General features: G+C 36.6%; 1 protein-coding gene across 3 annotated transcripts in view; it reads right to left on the bottom strand.

The window, feature by feature from the left end:
- podn (podocan) overlaps positions 1 to 16,580 on the bottom strand; it is a 44,365-nt gene that overhangs the window by 20,751 nt on the left and 7,034 nt on the right. For all 3 annotated transcript variants that reach the window (XM_087990279.1, XM_087990278.1, XM_043700146.2), the window contains exon 4: positions 6,441 to 6,505. In XM_087990279.1, the coding sequence (XP_087846405.1) occupies positions 6,441 to 6,505 (65 nt within the window). The remainder of the gene's footprint in view (positions 1 to 6,440; positions 6,506 to 16,580) is intronic.

Genomic DNA, 16,580 nt, shown 5'->3' with positions numbered 1-16,580 from the left:
TGCAAACTTACTAACTGTACCTCTTATGCTCGCATCCAAATCATTTAGGTAAATGACAAAAAGTAGAGAACTCAGCAAGTTTTCCCAATTCTGGGATCTGCCATTTTGAAAACATGTGAATGCATTAAAAATATAAAGGCAGCTTTATACTGTGCACACATTGTCAATGGGAAATGGGAAAGACCATTCAAATATATTCTGGGCCATCGGACCAACAGACAAGAAGACTCATCCCATTAATCTCGTCTGGTTTTGAACCAATTCCTAAGAGTAAAAGCATCAATGTGCTAATTTAGACCTGTTTGTAGTTCCTGAAGTATAATAAAATGTTTAATCTGATCTGGATAACAATTTATTTGTTTTTGATCAACAAACTGCTGCAGCTAATGGAGAATACAGATGTTAATTGGTTCTGGCTTCCTTTTTAGGGAACCCCGGAACCAAAAATTGATTAGGAGCATTCTAACCTTCTTTGTCCTATTTAAATATTTTCTGATCACTGTGTTTAGAGACATTATTACACATCAGGAGCAGGAAGGACTTGAACTGAGGCCCCCCTGGCTCAGAGATAGGGATATTATCACTGTGCCACAACAGCCCAATCTTGTTCTGTTATTGAATTAGTCTTCTAATAAAGTATTAGATTAAGAATATTTAGACTGGTTTTAAATGAATACACAATAGATGATTTAAGTTATGACCATGATAGTGCAGTAGAAAAAATGGTGAGGGCATCAGTGTTCACTTTTATTTTAGAGCCAATTGGAAATCAACCAGTTGCCACATATGAACAGTTAAATGTGGAAATCAGGAAGTTGCTATCTGAAATACCCTGTTCCGCCACAAGCTATACCATAACAGAGTATCACTGAAAGACACAGCATCTAATTATAATGCAAGGTTGCAGGGTTAACAAACTAACTACTACTAAATATTTTAGGAATGTCCATTCGAAACATTGGCAAAATTTTAGTTGTTGCCAACAACATCTTTGGCACTAAAATAAACCTTTTACAAATGTCTCATTCTTTCAGATATCAATTACTGTGAGAGATGTAAGTCACTTAAATAACTATTTTAAAAGTCTTTGCCTCTTTCCTGGTCTCTGCTAATCTAGAGTCATAGAGATGTACAGCATGGAAACAGACCCTTCGGTGGGGCAGCCAGATTTGGCCATTCCCTGCTTCACCCTGTCTTCAGTCAACTTTTAAGAAGCTGGGTCAGAAGCACCGGGGTCTACTTGCCTGCATGTAATTCCTTAAGATCCTCAATGACAGCAATTAATTTCCAGTCAGCCTCCAGTTTGCAATAGACAGCAAGGCCCAGTTGGTGATCTTGTGGTAGTCAGACATGGTTTGGGAATTGTTGCTTTCCACATAAAAGAGTTGCTACGTTTACAGTGATATCAATGGTGCATTGCAATTGCATCATCTATGATTTGAGCAGCTATTCCTCTCTTGCCTGAAACATTACTAGCAGAGCAGAAAGGGCATGGTTCGTCTATAACAAAATATAACACCTATAGTTTTTAATGTATTATGAGGGAACATTTACTTTGTGATTTAGGTATTAATGTGTGTTAACCAACACAATGTTACTAATATATAGTTTATCAATCACTTTATGAACCGACCCATACTCTCCAATAGCTTTACTTGGGCATCAATGAGAACATTTAAAATTCCATCTGGGCAAACAGGTTAACAAAAAATTGGAACATCAGAAAAGGCTCTCCATGGTGCTGGAGGTTAGAAAGGTACATATCCACATTCTATTTCTCAACAGCCTTCCAACATGCTAGATCATCAACGTACAGCAACTTCTCTTACGTTTAACAAAATTATTCCTAAAGTATTAGACAGAACCAACATAACGGTGTCAAAACAACATCTATTTGAGTCCAATCCACTACCTTTAGCAGTAATTGACTTCTGTTTTCTACAGTTTCCCACAGTTGGTGATCATTTTGGCCTCCTCATAACTGATGTGCATATTCAAACCTCATTTGTACCACTCTGGAACAATTTTTTAGAGAAATTATTTCTTAGCTTTGCAACCCTTCAACATGTCCAAATACCATATAATCTGTATCAAGCACTGTCAAGTCTTAGCAGTGACTTGCTGGTTATAAAGATATTCCAGTCACCTTTTCACTCTCCAGCTGAACACAATGAAACTCTGGATGCAGGTTTCCTCTGCTGCTTCTACAATCCTATAGAAAGTGTCAATCAACCAGACCACTAAAGTATCAATAACAGAAAACTAAATCATTTCATATGTGACATGAAAATGAAGAGAGAGATGGCAAGAAGTGTAATTAATTGGCATGTTGGCAGGGCAAGATGCTGACCTCCTTCTTACGATTTCAGTCATTGTATGTTCCTAGCGAGAATGACCATGGATAATCTTCTTAACCTGCCAACAATTAAGGTCCTTAAGTTGTCAATAAATGGCCACTGAGGCTCTAACCAGGCCTTCCTGGTAGGGAAGAAAGATGACTATTGTATCCACTGGATACCCAGGTGGCCACTCTGCCATTGTGGACATGGAGCCTCCAATTGCTCCAATCTCAAGCCATCACATTTGACTACCATGGTCCCCATTCTCCCCATGACCCTCAACTTGCTAGTAGAGTTTAAAAATGGCTTACTTTCTTGCAACTGGATTGTCCGAGGAGTAGACCTCACTGGAGGTCACAGAAGATGCAGGCCTCTGCTAGACAGCATCAAGGCCTGAGGTCGGCCGAGAAACTCTCTTCTGCATTGACTGCCAGCTCTTATTGAACTGTTTGCCATGTGTTAGGTCAGGTTTTCTTGGCAGTGGGGTGGCATGTTAGAATAGAATATCCCTTTATTGTCACCTAATATGCACACACATGAACAAAGTGGAAAAACTGCAACAGGTACTTTTAATTAAATAGTTACTAACCCTCAGCACTGCTTTCCATCATCTACATAAACTGATTTTGTATGAGCTTCATATCTTTCCATTAGTATTTTTCCTTAACATGCATTGAGGCTTGGCCCAGACATATATAAAAAGTTTTACTTTGTTGACACAGCTGGGCAGAAAGGAAAACTTTGCCTAACTGAGAGCTTTATAACATTATTACAAGTTAATTTTCCTTTATTCTAATTTTTGGATGCTTATTCAATGTTTATTTTCACAAGATAAAGATATGTCAGATGATTTAGTTTCTGTTTTTTGATATTTTAAGTATCTGGTTGATTGTCACTTTTATAGGTTTGTAGAAACAGCAGCTTTTTAAAAGAAAAGTAACATTTTTAAGGAGTTCTACAAATGCCATTGTTATTACATAGCTCATTGTTTCTATAAATAATGTACACTGAATGAATTTGTATGGATCTACCATGAGTTGACATGGAGGGTATAAGGGGCCATAGAGTGGGTAGGTAGCATAGCTTTCCATGAGTTGACATGTAAAGGCTAAGGAGAGCATGGATAAGAGCTTTGGACTTCATCTTTTGAACAATTACGGAATCCAGAACATGGTTCACAAAGTTTTTGAGGGATAATAAACCACAAGTTATGAAGAAGCTGATCTGACTCCATTAAAATTGCAGGAGGTGCTAGCCCCCTGCAATGGAATTGATAGTTTAGGAGTGCAAGGTGTAAGCTGGCTACGCATACCTTATCCCATATTAGTGAAAGTTGGGGATATTGGGATGGGAAACTCAAAATCAGATCCCATACACTATTTTTAAATCATTCTGCCTCTGTTCCAACATGGTTAGAAACTTAAAAGTTAGTGCCAAAAAGTAAATTTTATCTGCATGAAATTGACATATTTATAAATAAAGCAAATTAAAATTCTTATTGGTACAGGCTTTGTAGACGTGATAATAATTTAGAAATATTTCTAAGTGACATCAAACGTACAGCAAAGACATGCTTAGTGAGCCCTGGATATAGAATAGTATTCCTTATAATCAAATCAGAGGTAAACACATTGGAAAAAAATGTTATAAATGAATAATTTTATATAGTTATTATTATTTTCTGGACTCATTGGTCACCCATCATGTGTGTTGTTTGCATCATAAATGTATGAAGGCCTTATGAACATCAACAGAAACTCTTTTGACATATTGAAACAATTTTAATTTCCAGTAATTCTGGTTCAATTATTATATTTTCCTTTTGTGGTTTCACTGAGCCACAAAGCTCCCTGTGGTGAAAGCAGACTGGAGAACTAATCCCAGGGCTTTGTTGAAGATGGTAAATAGACTGTGAGTACCAGGTGGCAAGTGATGATAGGTTTGTCATCCCTATAACTGTGAGTATGACTGGTCATCACTTGTCACCACCACCTGATCGTATAGTAGAAATCAGGAATTCAGTATGTGGAGGACCATCAGAACTACCACACTGAAATCATTTTTGATCTTTCTTTTGCTCATGAATTCTTTCCCTGTAAGAGGAATTATTGGCAGTAAAGGATGGGTAAAGGCTTTTACTATTGTAAGCACCCATTTTAGACTCCAAATACTCTCACATGCTGGCTTATTTAATTTTATTAGCTGATGTTATTTACAGTGGTCCATGGTACCAGTTAATGACACAAAAATAGAACCCAGTAGAGGGCAAACAGCAAATTTATGAATGAGTGGGACTAAGTAATTCAGCTTAGTCCAAAGCCAAATGACTCAGATCGAAGGTTTGTATATATATACAACCTCACAATGTTGCTCAGAAACGTTTCACATGCAATGAATTTAGGTTGTTGTCATGTCGGCAACATAGTAGAACATAGAACTGTACAGCACAGGAATAGGCCCTTCAGCTCACGATGTTGTGTGAACATGATTTCGAATTAAACTAATCCCTTCTGCCTGCCCTTGGTTCATACCCCTCTATTCCTTTCATATAATCTAAAAATCCCTTAACCCCACCTAATATATCTAAGTCTACCACCACCACCACCATAGCGCTTGTGCACGTAACAGATTTGCACAAAGATAAATTAAATAAGAGGTCAACTCATCTATGCTTTGAGCAAGGGAGGAAGAAGACTCTCTTCTCTTTGAACTGTCCCAGAGATCTTTCATATCTACCTGAAGCACTAGAATATGAAGGTAGCATCCCATTCTAATGCTTCATCTGAAGAATTATACCTTAGGCAGTCAGTACAATAAGTTTTATATATATGAGCTTGTCATTGAGTATTTTACTTGTAGTGTAAATATTAATTTAAATATAATACAAGAACATTTACATTTTTCTATTGTACCAACTATATGTAATCTGAATGATTATAAACACAGATGGCCCTTTAATACCTCCCATGTCTTTACGTCATGTGGCTTTCACCTCTGTTGAAGATTTTGTCCATTTTATCTTGAAAAACCTGTTAGTGAGGATTAAAGTTAGAAATTATGGGCAGATACAGCCCTGATAATTATATGTATTCACTTTTGTTTGGAATAGCATGTAATTTTACTGCTTTTTTTTGGTTTCTCCCTTTTTTCCTAGACTATTTAAGCCATGATACCAACTCTGGATGAGATAGCATCTGGCCAATCTAAATCCAAATTCATTCCAACAGTATTTTGCATAACATGACAGGAAAGCAGCATCAGTCGGAGTTCTGCTGATATTTCCTCCCTGGGTAGAAGCCTTTGGCCTCTACTCAACACTGCCACAACAAAATGACTGAGATCAGAGGGGTGGGTAAGTTACAGGTTCTTGTACCACCACTCCACAGCTGCATCATGTTAATTAAAATTGTTCTGGATCTAAATGGAAAAGTATTTCATACAAGTTAGACAAATCAAGTTAGCTCCATTATAATTTTGTACATTATTTATAATTATAAGTGCAAAAATAATGTTAAGCAAATTTATGACATCTGATTATCATTTTTCAACTTTCATCATTATATAAATAACTAAAGACATTAAAATTATATTTTATTTAACATTTTATAAGCTTAAAAGTAACTGCTCTGAGATCCAAATCAAAGGGAAATGGATGGTACAACAAATTGGTATTTAAAGGTGAATTTTACAACTTTTCAAAGATGGCAGGTGTCAATGTTTTAGAATTCAACTCTTTCCACTTCTGTGCCAACACTAAGCACACCCAGATCAGGCATAACTGGTTTAGATGATGAGGGGAAAGTACACTGCCTCACCAAAGTGCCAAATTTTTAAATAGCCTATCTCAGAATGAGATTAATATTTTTGAGTCAGAAGGCACCATGTTATGGACAGTTTTGTGCTGTGGTCTTGCAGTTCATTTGAATTTAGTTATTTCTTTCAGGACCATTATAGCCAACATATAGTATAGATTTTTATCAATTGATTAGATTTATGTTTTACTAGAAGGACAATGCCTTATGTCTGGTTTGTAATTTAGTTCGATAAATTGTATTCAGTTAATGCAATGAAACTGTCTGAAATAATTAAAAAATCTTTTACCTTATTGTTCGCCAGATATAAATACAGCAAGTTCTCAAGAGAACAAAATGCATCGTCTGGAAGCCCTTCAAAAGTCAAACAATGGAAAATTCAATCATCAACCTTTGACATTAAAATGACTTATTTAATCACATTGGATAATTTAATTTAAATTACTACTGCTCAGTATTATTTCTTTTTCTTAATTCATATTTCCGAGCTAACTCAGATATTTTGCATAAAATAAACTGCAATGATGTATCTGCAATACTAAGATGCAAGTAGCCATATTATACTGGGTACTTCAGGGATATCAAAAGGCTTAGAGAAAAAAAAGTATAGGTCTCCAATAGAGAGCTCGTTGGGTTCAGTGCCACGGAGATAGTAAACATCCATTTATTTAATGATCCAAGAAGATTTTCTCAGTAAAATTGTTCCTAATACATAAAATAAAAGCTAAATACAGTGGATATTGGAAATCAGAAATAAAACAGTGTGCTGGAGAAATTAAGCAGGTCTGGCAGCCTCTACAGAGTAAGAAATGGAGTTAACAGTTTTGAGGCCAGTATGACACTTCTTCAGATCTCAATAGGGTTCCAAAGGAGAGTTACACTGGTCTTAAAACACTAATTCTGTTTCTCATTTCACAAATGCTGCCAGACCTGCTGGGTTTCTTCAGCCCTTTCTGTTTTTATATCATCCTTGTCAGGTGTCTGAGAATCAAAAAGAATGATTAGACTTGAATTTTAAACATACGTAAATGAAAGCAAAAAAACATTTGCAAGAGAAAGAATTAAATATCACCAGACCTTCTAAAAGACTGCAAGAGGTTATGTGAGGAGCACTGATTTTAAGACAATGAAAATATGAAGAGGATGAGCATGAAGAATGGAATATTTGAATTCAATAGAATTATTTGTTACAAAATATGTGATCATGTTGCCCATCAGATGAAAATGACACTCCATTGTTCAGTTCTTATTTGTTTTCTGTACATATAGACATTAATACTTTAGGTAGTCATAACAAAATACTGCATATTGTTACTGTGAAGTTCACATCAACTCTTTATTGATGGAATCATCGCTATGATTTATTGTATAGTCAAGGACACATGTTAACCCCAGGATTGTAATGGAATGGCTAAATTAAAATTTTAAAACCCTGACAACCCAACTATTATAAAACAGCAAGGTTATAGCAGATATCGTGGAAAGGAGGGAAACTAGTAGGGCTAACATCAATGGTGCTCTTTTGTATATACAGTATTTGAAGAATGGCTATGTAGAAGAATGGGGAGAAAGCATGCAGAAGCATGTCCATTTGTCACAGCAGTCTTGTTACACTGACTACTTCAGGGATGTCTAGAGAGAACCTGAGAGAAAACAAAAATAATCTACTTGTTACAAATTGTAGGTTTCATTAGAGAGGTTCTCTTGCATTCAGCATCACTGGGCAGTTCCATAAATTGATTCCACATTCCCTAGAATCAGAAGCTAACCTTAGAGTCACTGGATAGCATGAACTAAGGTTATTAGTTTAAGATCATTTGTTGTTTTTTATGTATGCTATATGTTTTGCCTACCTTTTTGTAAGATGCACTGATCATTTCTTTGTGAGATGAGCAAAATTACAAACTAGCAAACAGGCTCATTTTACATACAATGTGTGAGCAAGTTGCATGCCCTTTAAAGTAAATTGCATTTACAAAAATTAATCATAAATTGTCAAGTAACAAACACAACACTCTATCACTGTTAATGCAATATAATTATGGCTAATAGTAAACTTTACAAATATAGCGCATATACAACAATGCCTCAACATTGACATTATTTCACCTTTCCTCTGAACTGTAGAGAAAGCCTGTTTTCAAATCTAAACTTATTTCAGAATGCTTCTTTTCAATTTAGAAGGAAAGTTTAACCCCTGATTCCACCCTAAGTTCTCTGTATTAGAAACATAGAGAATAGGAGAAGATCAGGCGATTCAGCCTTTCAAGTCTGCTTTGCCATTCAATATGGTCATTGCTGATCATCCAACTCATCACACTTTTCCTGCTTTCCCATTATACCCTTTGATTAACCCTAAGAACTATATCTAATTTCTTCTTGAAAAGGATCAGATGAACATCACTTTAAATCAGAACTTATTCCACATCACTCCTTTCAACCAATATGTTCAGTGAAGGAGAGTCACTGTAACTTTATAAGTATGAATGCTTCTAAACTATATCAGCAAACCAAAACTGATATGCAAAAGAAACAATCATATAAACATTTAGTTTGGCTCTGAATAATATGCCTTATAAATATCACTAGAAGCTAGTGCACTATGGAAAGTTAACTCTCTGAAGGTTGAAATTAATATAACAGTTCAGAATTAAACTGCAATTTGTCCTTGTTCAAAAAGGCATTTATCTCCAGCTATAATAACAAAACATAGAAAATTTGACAAGATATGAATGCACAAGAATATGGATATAACAAATGGTAACTTTGTGGTCTTATATTTATAAATGCCTTTATTTAAATGTAGACAGGCTTAATAGTGTGGCTTATTTATCCTTTAGAGTAAAGTATGAGTGGTGAATAGCCTGTCCCCTTCCTTCCACCCCAAATGTCTAATCAGTTTGAAAATCTGTTAATAAATCGGTTTTCATTATAAAAGTGAATGGAACCTAGATACGAATGGAACCTTTCTTGCTGATAAGAATTCTCCAATGTCATGGTGGCTCTGTGGTGAGCACTGCTGCCTCACAGCACCATGGTCCCAGGTTCAATTCCAGCCTCAGGCAACTGTCTATGTGGAGTTTGCATATTCTCCCTGTGTCTGGGTGGGTTTCCTCCCACAGTCCAAAGATGCACAGGTTATGTGAATTGCCCATAATGCTAGGTGCATTAGTCAGAGGGAATTGGGTCTGGGTGGGTTACTTTTCAGAGGGTCGGTGTGGACTGGTTGGGCCGAAGGGCCTGTTTCCACACTGTAGGTAATCTAATCTTAAAAGTATATCAAATGGCTCAATTTTCATGTCATGATAATGAATGACAGGACAGATTTTAGATTTAAAAGTCACATTTCTAGTGCTCAGTTTACACTTTAGAAACAAACCTAAAAAGTACGCAAGTCTAAACTGAATAGCTGATGATTACAAATAGAACTGGAGCCACAGGAGGAGATATTTGTGTTAAATTAATACACAACAGGCCAGCTGAAAAGAGTGTTGGGCAGTATGTAAAATTAGCTTTTGGCTTACTATTCCTGATTTTGTCCTATCAACCAAGTCCAGTCAACCCTCTCCAGAGGACATTTATAATCTGGAAAATATACTTTTAAGAATAATCAGAAGTTCCAAGTTCTTAGGAAATTTTGGTGAAGAAGGTTATTACAATTTTAAAAAATTTATGCATGGGGTATGAGTTTCACTGGCTAAATTAGAATTTACCATCCAATCCTAATCCCAGTTAAGAGTCATAGACGTTGTTGTGATTTGGAGTCATATATATATAAACTGGACCAAGCAAAAGTGTCAGATTTCCTTTCCTTAATGACAGTAGTGAACCAGATTGGTTTTAATGACAATTATCAGTGAATACATGGTAGGCTCACTATTTATTTCAAACTTTTATGAATTCTAGTTTCACCACCTGCTGTGGTATGAATCAAACCCATGACCCCAGGACAGCAATTTGGGGTTCTGGGATTACTATTATCTTCCCGAATATTATGATTATTGCAAACTATCAGTGTTCAAAATCTTTACATGCTTGGCTCCCTGGTAACCCTGACAATAGTAATAGAAAGAAAAGGCAGATTATTTATATCTCAAGTCAATAGAAATAACAATTTGATTTACCGTGAAAAAGGAACACTGAGAGCCTCTAGCTGCCTGAAGCACATGATGGCGTGCCCTGTCTGTCATGCCATTAATAAGCATATACTCTGTGTTTGGTGCTTTAATTGTCACTTACAGAAAAGTGTTTCAATTCATAACCTCCAAACTTTCTCCCTCAATCTTTTTTTTTCCTTATCTTTCCCTATTTATCAATGTTATTGCAGGCAATTAATTCTCTCTTGTTCCTGCTAAATTCCAAATGTTTTCTCATATGTTAATTCTACTGTTTACTGTTTAATTCTCTGTTTTACAGCCAGGATTTGTCATGTCATTTCAAATCTAACTCTCCGGTAAATTCTACCCTCGTACCTCCTTTACTGTCCCATTGTTTTACAATTTGTAGGCTTTTAATATACAAAGGTTTAAAGATCTGACCACCACTTCTCATGTATTATATTTATTTTCTAATTTTTTCAACTTTGTCTATTAGGTGGTGTCTCTTAGTAAATGCATCTTGACATTTTTTGCAACATTATCCAGAAATATCATTCAGAAAGCAGTGGGATAAGAATGAAATAATATTTACTGTTCTTTTTTTAAAATATTGATTATATGCTTATCAGATTGGTGGTGCAAGAATGAGCTTGAGTATTTCAGCTGGGTCACCTTGTACTATCAATAACTGGATTGCAATCAACACATAATGTGTCAGTAACCCGTAGGTCAGTTAGCTGGTGATTTGAATAAGGTCAGTTTATAGATATATTCTGAATCAACCTAATCAGAGATGATGAATACTTCAGGAACAGACAGGATTTGAAACCAGGCTTCCTGGCCGAGAGGCAGAGAATTATCACTGCACTACAAGAGCCCTCAAAGAATTGAGATTATACACTGCCTGTGTGTACAGAGTTTATCAAGGTTCCAGATTCTACACAAATTCAAGGAGATCCAAGTAAAGTGTCAGAATGCCTGAAAATGGTTTCTGTTACTCAGTGCCTATTCATAGAAAAATGCTTGAAAAAGATTCTTTATCATACTTCTTTTTCTTTCAATGATCCTCTATTCCAAAGGATAGCCCTTACTGCTGCATCAATTGTTCCTTGGGTTGCAAAGCTCATTTGGCAAATGCACTTTAGCTTGAAAACTCTTGTTTTGCAAAATTTGCCTAAGCTTTGTAGACAGCCAGAATAAGTAATGCATTCCTTAATTCCAGTGGCGTGATATGTATTGTGACTGATGGAAATGTTTTAAAATTGCATTATAGTGTACTGGTACATGAAGCATGCCTAACATGCAGTGTTTTTTTGAAGTTAACAGAAAGGAATAATTTCAACCAGTTATAGCTTTGTCATAGCGTGATGCTGTGCCCTTCATAAAACAAGAATCTATCAGCATCACATCTGTTTCAGTTTGCAATTTTCTGGAGTCATGTCCATTTATTCACCTGCTCCAATAGTTTAACAAATGCACTGTTATATATTACGCTCCTTGTCATTAAAGTAATTGCTCTTCAACATAAATCGTATTTGATATTTTTACACAAATTCAAGTGCAGATTAGGTCATTTACTACACTGAAATGTTAAAAACGCATTCATTCAGCTTTGAGAAATGTATGACTTCCCTGTGACCATAATTTTGTCCTGTAATCTTTGGGCTCTTATGCATTCAACACTGTGTGACAGCTTTCCTGGTTGCACTTATCTTTGGCTGCACATACTGTAAATTCCACAATAATATTCCAAAAATCTGAAGTGAATTTCAGTTTAGATATTCAGAAGGAACTGTGTGTTGGACCAACTTTAACCTCTTTTACACCACATGTTTTGAGAAGAATCATATTCCCAAGTGGAGTAAAACCATATTACTATTGCATCAGCTATGGTAAATATTTACTCCCATTACAACTGACACCAGCAACAAAGCTGCTGTAAGTCATAATAGATATGCTTTGTTCTTCAGAAGGAACTGATTATTTTTCCTGTTCTTTGTTTTATATTCAGGTATTTGGGCTCCTTGAATTTATTAGTCAAGGTATTGAACACAAGAAGGGGTTACCAGGTTATGATGGTGCTATATTGATGCCCTTCCCAGCTGAGCACTTCTCAGTTTATTGCCTAAGTAACCATTCGTAAGTTTAAGCATCAATTTTGGTTGATAGTGGCAAAGTGATTGCAGAGGTATCACAGCTAAAGCCAGAATTACCCTCAATCATTCATGAACTTACAGTTTCCAGCAGGGTTTACTGAACAGTTCAGAGGAGTGAGGATAATAGCTGATTTTTCCTATCTTTTATGAAGAATACCAAAACTCATGATAGCAAATAAAACTTGCCACTCTAAGCACCAGACCAATCAGTTTTACACTAATTAAAACTTCAAGCCTGAAAACTAGTCATTATTGGACCTTAAAATGTAGTAATTGTGGATGTTATATATATGACAACAATGCCAACTTGCATGCATATAGTGACTTTAATGCAATAAAAATAGTTTTACAGGGGATGTGGAGAACAAGGCTTGACACTGAACCACGTAGGAAAATATTTAGATATGTACCAAAAGCTTATCAAAGAGGTAAAGTTTTAGAGTGGCTTGAAAAAGGAGTCAAAAGGATGTAATGGGAGAATTATAGAGCAGGATCACAGCTACCAACCCTTCAGCTTTTACATTTGGAAATATGCAAATATTGGAGAAGTGCTAAGATCTTGGAATGTTATCGGACTGAAGGAGCTCATAGAGATAAGCAAGTGTAAGGCTTTGTTGGAGTCAAAGATAAGAATCTAAAATGAAGATATTTTAGATCTGAAAAGGGTGATGGGCGACGTTCCCCATGACGTTTGTTTTGGAGATGCCGGTGTTGGACTGGGGTGTACAAATTAAAAATCACACAACACCAGGTTATAGTCCAACAGGTTTAATTGGAAGCACACTAGCTTTCGAAGCGACGCTCCTTCATCAGGTGATTGTGAAGAAGGAGCGTTGCTCCGAAAGTAGTGTGCTTCCAATTAAACCTGTTGGACTATAACCTGGTGTTGTGTGATTTATGACTTTTGTTGTCATTGTGTGATCTTCTGAGGTCTGAGTGCAGCAGTAACTTCTGGAATTGAAGTCAATGTGCCAATACCAAGTCCTCTCGAAGCTGCTTAGCTGTAGACACATGCACCTGCTGCCAGAGCTGCACACATGGTAGTCAATACTGGCACACCAGCTGCAGCACTGACTTTCAATGTTAACTTCCAGAAGTTGCTGCCATGCATGAAGCTCAGAGGGCCACATGGTTGGAAATAAATTAGAGGGAATCACTGTTGCCATGCTAATCGGTGAGGTCAAATTCACTGAGCAGCAGCCAGCTCAGAGGCAACACTGGTGAAGGGTGAACAGACATCAGATTTCCAGGTGAGGACTGTTATGATCAGGTGAGGAGGTGTCACAGCTCCCATCTTTCTTAACCCAATCTCAGTCAGTTGCAACAAATATCTTTTTTTCCTTTATCCTTTATCGCACTAAGCTATCACACTTCAATTAAACTTAGCAAACTCTGCTTTCTTTCCACAGATGCTGACAGACTCCATCAATTTCTGTTGTTGTATCCTTCCTAAGAAGTTGGGTCCAGAAATGCTCACAGTACTCCAGGTGTAATCCATTGACAGAAGACCTGGAAATTTTCCTGCTGACTTGAACAGAACTCTTCCTTCGACGCTGTCAAAAATTCTTTTTGTTGGACCTTGTGATTCAAATTGGCTGCTGCATTTTCTTACAGTGACTACACTTCAAGAATAATTCATTGTCTGTAAAGTGAGTATAGCCTTTTGGCTAGGGATAGTATTCTCATGCCTAAGGCAGAAAATTGTGGTTAGGTTTCAGTTATCCCAGGTGAATAAAAACTTGAGCGAGCACAGAAAGAACAACCACTTCTGCGCCAACATGTCTATGTTCCTGCAGAAAATATGAACCTCTTCCAATCTGTGACTCAACAGCTGAATCCAAATAAAAATACAATGTAAAATCTGAGGAAATCTCCTCTGGGCATCGGCAGTGCCAAATGTGTTGAGTAAAATGCATTAATGCTGCTGGTATACACACAGTGGTATATCAATCTCATTGTTGTTTGATTGTTTGAGAAGAATAGCAATGTTTGTAATGACTATAAATATGTTTGCACTTAATATTTCTTGTTTACTTATTGAATTTGAACAGATTAGTCTGATGGAGAATCGTTTGAGGCCATGGAGAGATGAACTGTAAATTTCTCCTCCTAGAAAAGGTGAAAGGATGATAGAATAACACCGAATCTTATTTCAACCACTCTGAAATAATAAATTAAGCCTTCTCACCATTCTTTGGGAAAAGAAGCTTTGTCTGAATTCCCTAATGGATTTCTTGCTGACTATTTTATATTCAATTACTTCTTCCTCTTTCAGCTTTCACAAATGGCTTCAAAAACATCAACAACTGCTGAAAGCTAAACTAAAACTCTGGTTCTGTGGCAGCCTGATCCCACCCATTCATGCTGCTTCTATTGTTCCAATTTTATTGGCTTGGACCAGACAGCTTGTTACCTGGCTCAAAATCTCCATTCCAAAAAAAAGGATAAAATACACGTCTTAGAGCCATAGTATTGTCACATTACTGTAGATGACATATGTGCTATGTCAAATACAGTTCTTTGGCCTCAATTGGAGGGTCCAGAATGTTACTGCATTGTCTGATTGTCAGTAATGAATATTCTTACATATTCAATTACTCATCCAATCATACCTGATTACAGCTTAAATACAGTTACCCCCAAACACACCTCTGACCACCTGACAGAACCTTAAATAACTTATCATCACCCCTGACACAACACAATTAATCTATCTCCTTCAATCCTTCAATCAGACTCCTTCAATCAGACCTAATTACGGTTTCAACAATATTACCACTAGACCTCCCTCTAACTACTTGACTACACATCAGCCAGATCTGACTAACCCCTAAAGACTCACATCCCAATCTGACTTGACTACATCCCCACCCCAAGTACTCCTGATCAGACCCACCCTATCTGATTACCCCAGATTCATCTGTACACTTCACCCACCTTATCCATCTACTTATATCACTTGCCTCACCCATTATCCAGGTGAAAGTGAGTACTGCAGATGCTTGAGATTAGAGTCAAGAGTGTGGTGCTGGAAAATACAGCAGGTCAGGCAGCATCCAAGGAGTAGGAAAATCGATGTTTTGGGCAACAGCCCTTCATCAGGAATTCTTCAAATCGTTGATTTTCCTGCTCCTTGGATGCTTCCTGATTTGCTGTTCTTTTCCAGCACCACATTCGTTACTCACCCATTGCCCACCCTACCTATCTACATGTTATCTTATTCATTGATTTGTAGATTCACTAACATTCAAAGACTAGATTTAAACTCACTGTAGAGCAGCTGGTGCTGAAGCAAAGGGCTACATCTTATTTCCTGCTTCACTTTTAAAGAAATCTCTTAAACTATTGGTACATTGTACAGTTCTGGGAAAGCAGGAATTGGAAGGTTTTGAAGAAATGTGGAGCAGTGTCAGGTCAAGGGAATTTATGAGTGCAGAGACCATTTTTATGTGGAAAATCCAAGCCAATATCTCTTTTTACACTTATATTCAAAGACCTTTCTTTACCTCTAAGTAAAATACATTCTAATTACATGTTCCTTTCTAGTTGTACTCTTAGCTTTTAAAAATATATGTATCTGAACCCTATATATCTTGGTTTGCCAGCTCCATTAATTCTTACCATTTAGAGTCTACATCTTCTCCAAATGAATAATCTCACCAATATTTGTACTGAATTTAATCTGCCAGCTATCTATCCACTCTGTCTATGTCTGCTTGCCTGTTCTGTATTCTTCCCCACAGATTGCATGCCCGATAACAAGAAAATGCCAATATCAATCTTCTATGATCAATTTGTTTGTATGAATAGTAAACTAAAGAGGAGTCAGCAAAGATCACTTGTCACACCACAATGCACATCCCTTCAACCCAGAAAATAATTACTGAAGATATTTAAATGTCTATGCAAATGCACCTGGAGACCCTTATATCTCTGGAAGCTTTTTAGAACGGTGCTATGAAGTCTATACTTATGGCTATTGCTTCCAAGATACACATCTCACAAGTTTTAGTCAAAACTTCTTTGATGTGGGAAAGGAATTAAATCAGCAATAAAACAAAACATAAATTATTCACGCTACCTCATGCTTTCTTTACTTTATAAACAAATGAATGCAAAATTACAAAGATATTTTTTAAACATGTTCTTAAATGTTTCTTCAGACCTTAAATGCTG

The sequence above is a fragment of the Chiloscyllium plagiosum genome, unplaced genomic scaffold (genome assembly GCF_037043375.1).
Source record: "Chiloscyllium plagiosum isolate Xiang-an unplaced genomic scaffold, Cpla_swu_hap1 HiC_scaffold_9, whole genome shotgun sequence".
In the NCBI taxonomy this organism is placed as follows: domain Eukaryota; kingdom Metazoa; phylum Chordata; class Chondrichthyes; order Orectolobiformes; family Hemiscylliidae; genus Chiloscyllium; species Chiloscyllium plagiosum.
This window is presented reverse-complemented; position numbering and strand designations above follow the sequence as displayed.